Source organism: Octopus bimaculoides, chromosome 2 (assembly GCF_001194135.2).
Source record: "Octopus bimaculoides isolate UCB-OBI-ISO-001 chromosome 2, ASM119413v2, whole genome shotgun sequence".
In the NCBI taxonomy this organism is placed as follows: Eukaryota; Metazoa; Mollusca; class Cephalopoda; order Octopoda; family Octopodidae; genus Octopus; species Octopus bimaculoides.
The window spans coordinates 128415911-128422501 of NC_068982.1; the positions used below are offsets into that span (position 1 = coordinate 128415911).

General features: G+C 31.7%; 1 protein-coding gene across 1 annotated transcript in view; it reads right to left on the bottom strand.

Annotated features, from left to right (window-relative positions):
- Positions 1–3123: 3123 nt before the first annotated feature.
- Positions 3124–6591, bottom strand: part of LOC128247092 (uncharacterized) — a 22331-nt gene continuing 18863 nt past the window's right edge. Inside the window, exons 3-4 of the mRNA XM_052965918.1 lie at positions 5435–5594; positions 3124–3335 (exon numbers count right to left, since the gene is read on the bottom strand). Of these exons, the coding sequence (XP_052821878.1) occupies positions 3322–3335; positions 5435–5594 (174 nt within the window). The 3' untranslated portion in view covers positions 3124–3321. The remainder of the gene's footprint in view (positions 3336–5434; positions 5595–6591) is intronic.

The window sequence follows — 6591 nt, forward strand, 5'->3', positions numbered from 1 at the left end:
ATATATATATATATATATATATATATATATATAAACTCTTTAATTCTTTAACTAGTTGTAGCTTGAGGACTGTAGCCATGCTGGAGCACTGCTATTAGCTTTGCTACACCTTCACTACTTGAAACCTCCTCTGATACATGGAATTTGATGAATGGGAGAGTTTGTTGCTGCTGCTGCTCTCATCTGCATATCCTGTCATGCAGTAGACTCATCTGGAGAAGATTCAGTTTTGTTTTGAAGACACCTACATCCACACCATGCAGATTTCTCAGGCTTTTGGGAAGAATATTGAAGAGCTGTAGGGCCTTGAAATCCAAACTGTTGCAGTATCTTGTCCTGAATATTGATGGTGATGTTGGGATCTTTGGCACTATGCAGTGGTGCCCCGTTCTGCTATTTGTGAAACTTTCAATGCCCAAAAATTGATTCAAGTCCTTCCAGGATTTTCCATATGTATAATCACTGCATATCTTTCCGCCTTCATTTTAGGGAGCAAAGCGTGAACTTTTTCAGCCTTTCAAAGTAGCTGACAAGATGCACTGAGGCAATCTTTTTAGTGTAACTTTGCTGGATTGCTTCAAGTTCCGCCATTAATTTTACTCACACACACACACACATTTACTAGTGAGTAGACAAGCAAGGGAAAGTAACACCCACCACATTATCTGTGGATATCTGATATCTGATAAGATGGAGACATTCTTTGCACAATATATGTATATATGTATGTATAAACACACACACACACACACACACACACACACACACACATACATACACACATATACAATATTAACAACCATGTTGGGTCAAATAAAGTTTCCAGACGGTTTCATTTGAACTTACACTTCTTTAAGCATGATAAAACAATCACCAGATGAAGTATAATAAAGCAATCACCAGATATGGTTGACCAGGCAAATATAACCAGAGTCATTTTGCATTGAAGATGAAAATGTTTACATCTGATCAAGTCAAATGCCATAGTAAAAACAAACATTAGGCTTCAGCAAAACCAAAATGAAGAAAAACAAGAAAATTATATGCTTAACAACAAGGAAACTCAAACACATGCAAACATATACTAATATGCACACATAAAAAGTTATGTATGGATGCATGTATACATGTACATATGTATGTATGTATGTATGTATGCATGTATGTATGTATGCATGGATGGATGGATGGATGGATGTCATTATTCAGTTTATTTCAATATTTCTTGCCACTAGAGAAAGAACCAGTTTCTAACCTAGATCCAATGCTCCTTCATTGGAATTTCAATATCAACATCGGGGTATTTTTGTTTGTTTGTTTGTATGTATGTATGTGCAGATTTGTATGTTTTATGTATGTATTCGCATGCATATAGTTGCATACCTAGACATGATCTTATATGTTTAAATGATAAACTTCCAGAAAGTCTTACAGATTTTTACAGTTCTAGTGATGGATTGGATTTGTAGTCTTCAAATTAGCTTTCTCCTCTCTGGTTTTGATTGGTTTTTAGGCAGTGTGTTACATATTCCAGGGCCCCAATAATTACAAGTATAAATCTGAACTTGTAATCTGGATAGAGTATCTGCAGATTTCTCAATAGTTCAGCATAAGTGTTCTCTTTTTCACTGATTTCAGCTTTATGTTAACATCCGCTGGGCAGCTAATTTCCACAACTGTGCACAGTTTCTCTTCTGTATCCCAAATCATTATATCAGGTCTGTTGTGCCTACATTTTATTGAGGTCTTCACTGGGACATTCCACCGAAATTCCTTTTTTATTATGAGTGGCTATGGTTCCTTCCATATTGTGGGTTCTTATTGCTTTGTCTTTAGGATTATCCTTCCTATGGATTTCATTATAGAGTGTCCTAATTACAACATCATGTCTCATTGGTAGATAATACTGTGATGACATTTTCAGACAACTGCTTATGATTTGGGTGATATCTTCAATGTGAACTTCACAAAGTCTGCATTGGTTGTCACATTTTACTGCTTTTCCTGCATCTCTATCCCTTTTGTGCATCAGGTACTTGGTTGATATTTCCTGTCCCTGGATTGCAAACATATACCCTTCAAAGTGGGAGGTAGTAATCTGGCTATTGGTCCATGATAAACTGCTTTGATGATCAATTTTACTATCATCACAGAGCTTTCTACTAACATATCCATACATAGTCTTCTGTTCATATAGGCTCATCCTTCCATCTGATGATACGTATGTATGTATGTATGTATGTATGTATGTATGTATGCATGCATGTATGTATGTATGTATGTATGTAATGTGCTGGTTAATATATTGAAGATGTGAAACCTGAGAAACCATAAGAGGGTGTCTTTGGTGTGAATAATATGGTCGTGTCTGCTCCTCAAATGCAGGCCTACTCAGCCACAAGTGTGGTCACAGAAATACTCTCATCTACTAATATGATATCCAACATGGATCTCTCATGCACTTTGTCTAACAAAGTATGTAGGTCAGCTAGTGGACTCACCTAGCATTAGATAGTCAGGCTACTACTGAAAACTTTGTAATCAATGTGGAATGACTTGCAGGTAGTTTCTTGCAAGACTTAAGAGTCATATAAAATGTCATCAGCAATAAAGAAACCGAACATGAAGTATTTCTTAGAATGAAATGAGTTTAAGAAGTGGTCTTGCTTGGTCATGAGTCAACTTCCACGATGTTTACATATGACAACATCTTTGTTCAGTTTCCTTCGACTGAATCTATTCAAAAAGCTTTGGTCAGCCTGGGGCTAGGGTAAAAGACTCTTGCTTAAAGCGCTGTGCAATGGGACAGAACTCAAAACCATGTGGCTGGGAAGTGAATTTCTTAACTATACATATATGTATTAATAATAAGAATTATCAAATTTTTATTTAGGGATTCTTATAGATTCTCAGTATATGTTAGATAGATGTGAATACAAATTCAATTATAATAGCTGTAAACTTGGAAAACTTTCAAAAGTAAATAGAAAAAAACCAACAGATATGTAATGTTTGTATGTTCAATGATCACTGATAGTATTTCAAATATACAGTGAAATTAATATTGGAAATTAATATCAATTAAAGTTTAATTCATTAATCATTTAGTCAGAACTCAAAGACTTCTTTATTTTAAAATTTTTAATCAGAAAATGTTTGAAAAAAAAATAAAAGAAAAAAATCAGAGTAAGGTTTAAATGGAAAGCAAATTACTTTGAACAACTGAATGGTAGAATATATATATATATATTTATATATATAGAAGGGAAATAATCCAAATTGAAATTTATAACTTTCAAACCATGATGTATTATAGCTGCATTATTCTTTTTTTCCTAGAAAAAATAAAAGAAAAAGAGCAAGAAATCATGTTTGATGAAATTTTGGCAATTAAATAGATAAATTTTCTACTAATTTTATTATCTCATCCAGATGAGTAAATGTTTAACATTAATATCAGTTCTTTATTAGGAAGAACAAAGGGAAACACCATTTTTAATGTATTTCAAACCAACCACACTTGATAACTTTCAGAGTCACATTAACTTTAACAGGACATTATCTTAACTCAGAGACTTTCACAGGAAATTAAAATATTTAAATTAAATTTATTTGCTGAACTTATGCAATAGCTCATATGCAAAATTTTTTTTTTCTTTTTTTTTTTTTCTTGGAATTAATATTGGAAAGTTCTAGTCAACTTATTGAAATAACCAAACTAAGCAAAATACAAATTTTAAGTCATAGAGACAAGAGTTCAAGGAACTTCAAAGCTATATCATGAACATGTGAAGTTTGTAATGAAGGTTGAAAGGTACATACTGTAGAGTGATTGTCCAATTACATTCAGATTAAATATGTTATGCTTTTGTTATATTTCTGTTAAAGCACTCCAATTTTATTTCAATTAATTTTGAAAATATTGAGTAATTTAGCAAAATAACTGTCATTATTTGGTTGACTTTTAGAAAATGAATCAGCTTGAAGTTTTGATAAGTTTTAATTTAATTTAAAACAAGAAGTTTGTACCATGGTATCACAGGCAGTCTCAGGCAGGTTTGTATCAAAAAGTTGGTGGACTAGATTTAAATTAATTTTTAACTTTGTATACAATATATGATATATTCCAACACACATACACTATAATGATTTTCTTTATTGTAATTATGACCAAAATTATATTTTGATTCCATAAGAAATGCATCATTTGTATTTCTTTTCATATTCAGAGGAAAGCTATAGTTTGTATTACAAAAACCAAGAGGCATTAAGTCCATTTTATATGCATTATAGAGTACCATTCTATACATGTCTTTCCTGTAATCATTGACTTGCAACTATTCAAGTGAAACATCAATCTCACTGGCCTTAGATGTACTTCAAAGACCGTAGCATAACCAATTTCTCCAACCCAATAAATGAAAACAAAATGATGTATAAGGTTTCAAACAGTTCATATTTTAAGTGTTATTTGTTCTTTATGAAGAAGATGAAATGACCATGGAATGTTTATTGTGAAGTCTAACAGCAGAGAAATTTTCTTTACAAGTTTTTAATCTTCTCCAGTACATATTTGTTTGATCCTCACATCTTAGATTAAAGGTCATTTCTCCCTCTATTTGTTTAGAGATAATTATAAATCCAATTAATTATTTTTCTTTTGTTAAAAGTTACCAACCAGCTGGCTAAAGTACTTAAAACTCAAACTGTTGTTCCATCTAAATCAAAATTTAATAAATTAGATTTTAAAAACAAACAATGCACTAGGTAATAATAATACTTTTAGCAATGACATGATGGCATTACAAAAGCTGCATCTCAAAGACTGACCTTTCTCTCTGAGTCTAGAAAATCTTTGTGAGACACTATTTAGAACAACTAAAAGTGAAACATGTACCACAAGAATAAAAAGATGTGCAATTTTGAGCAGAGCCCATTGTTCTTATTTTTTCATTGAACATTAAATTAATTTTGACCAGTGAAGAATACCAACAGTCTTTTTCCAATTAAAAGGATCATAAATGAATATACATGAAATTGATGATGTTATGTCTATGGATAAAGATCTCAAAAACATCTCATGATGTAATTGATGTTGGCATATTGAGAGAAATATAATCATTTCTAGCTTAGGCTTATGACCAGTAATTTGAAGGGTGCAAGGTTTGTTAATGCTATCAACCCAGTGCTGAGCAAGTACTTTATTTTATCAACACTGAAAGGATGAAGGATGAAATTGACTCCTGTGGGATTTGAACACAGAACGTAAAGAATTTTCTTTCAATGCTATCATCTTTATATATCCTGTCAGCTCACCATCTTTATATATAGAAATATAATTATGAAACATTTAAATAAAATAATAAAATCAAGATATTTAGACTTTGTGTTGATTGCTATAATTAACATCAAATTTATACAATACCCTACTCACCTCGTACTATGAGTACACATTGTGTTTCTGTGATAGTTCCATCACTTTCAGTTGCTATACATGAATAAATTCCTGAGTCACTGCTTTGGACATTTTTTATGTGTAGGGTCAAATTTCCACTGTCATCAGTGATCATTCGTCTACGTTTGTCCTTTTCAATCTAGAAACAGAAATTCACATGCTTGTTGTATTTAGAAAATAAACCCAAGACTAAAGAGGAACTCAATATAGAATGTATGAGAGTGTATAACTACACACACACACACACACACACACACACACACACACACACACACACACACACACACACACACACACAGATATATATATATCGTTATACATTATAATTTATATATTTATATACACACACACAAACATATATATATTTATATAAGAGTTTGCATGATTGTATGTAGAAGAATATAGTATTCAATGAAATCCCAGCTTAGTCTAATTATAACATTTTATTTGTAATTTTTGCAATTTTACAATTTTACAATTTTGAAATAGACTAGTACATTGCATAGGTGTGTGTGTGTGTGTGTGTGTGTGTGTGTGCGCGCACGTAATTGAAGGGTCTGAGCATTCTGCTTTCAAGGATAGGGTTTATTGTATGGTTTTGTTCTCTTGGTTGTATACACCAGCAATTTGTTTAAAAATCAGTTTTCTGCACACACTTGTGTTAGATGTGTGTGAAGCTTAATGTTCTTCTATTATATATAACCATACGTAACCACTACAGTCATCCTGTTTATAGAATTACGTATCAGAATCAAAATTTGTTTCAATGTATATTTTAGCTAATTATTCATTAAGTAATCAAGAAGACCTACATACACAAATAAATACATACATACATACATGCAAACATGTGCATGCACATGCATACATACAATATGTATATATATTTATTTTATTTATTTATTTACGGCCTCAAACATCTCATAATACCTTCGCGCTTTAGTTTGCCCTCTATTATTTATCTTGTTTCTCTCCATGAAATTCAATTGAATTCAGTTGTTGTCTTAAATTCATGCTTATTCATTTTCTAAGCTTCCTAAATTCATGCTACGTTATATTCTAATCACCCAGAATTCATTGCTCTTTTAAAAATTACGATTTATGCATTGTTGTCTCTCAAATATTTAAAATCTACA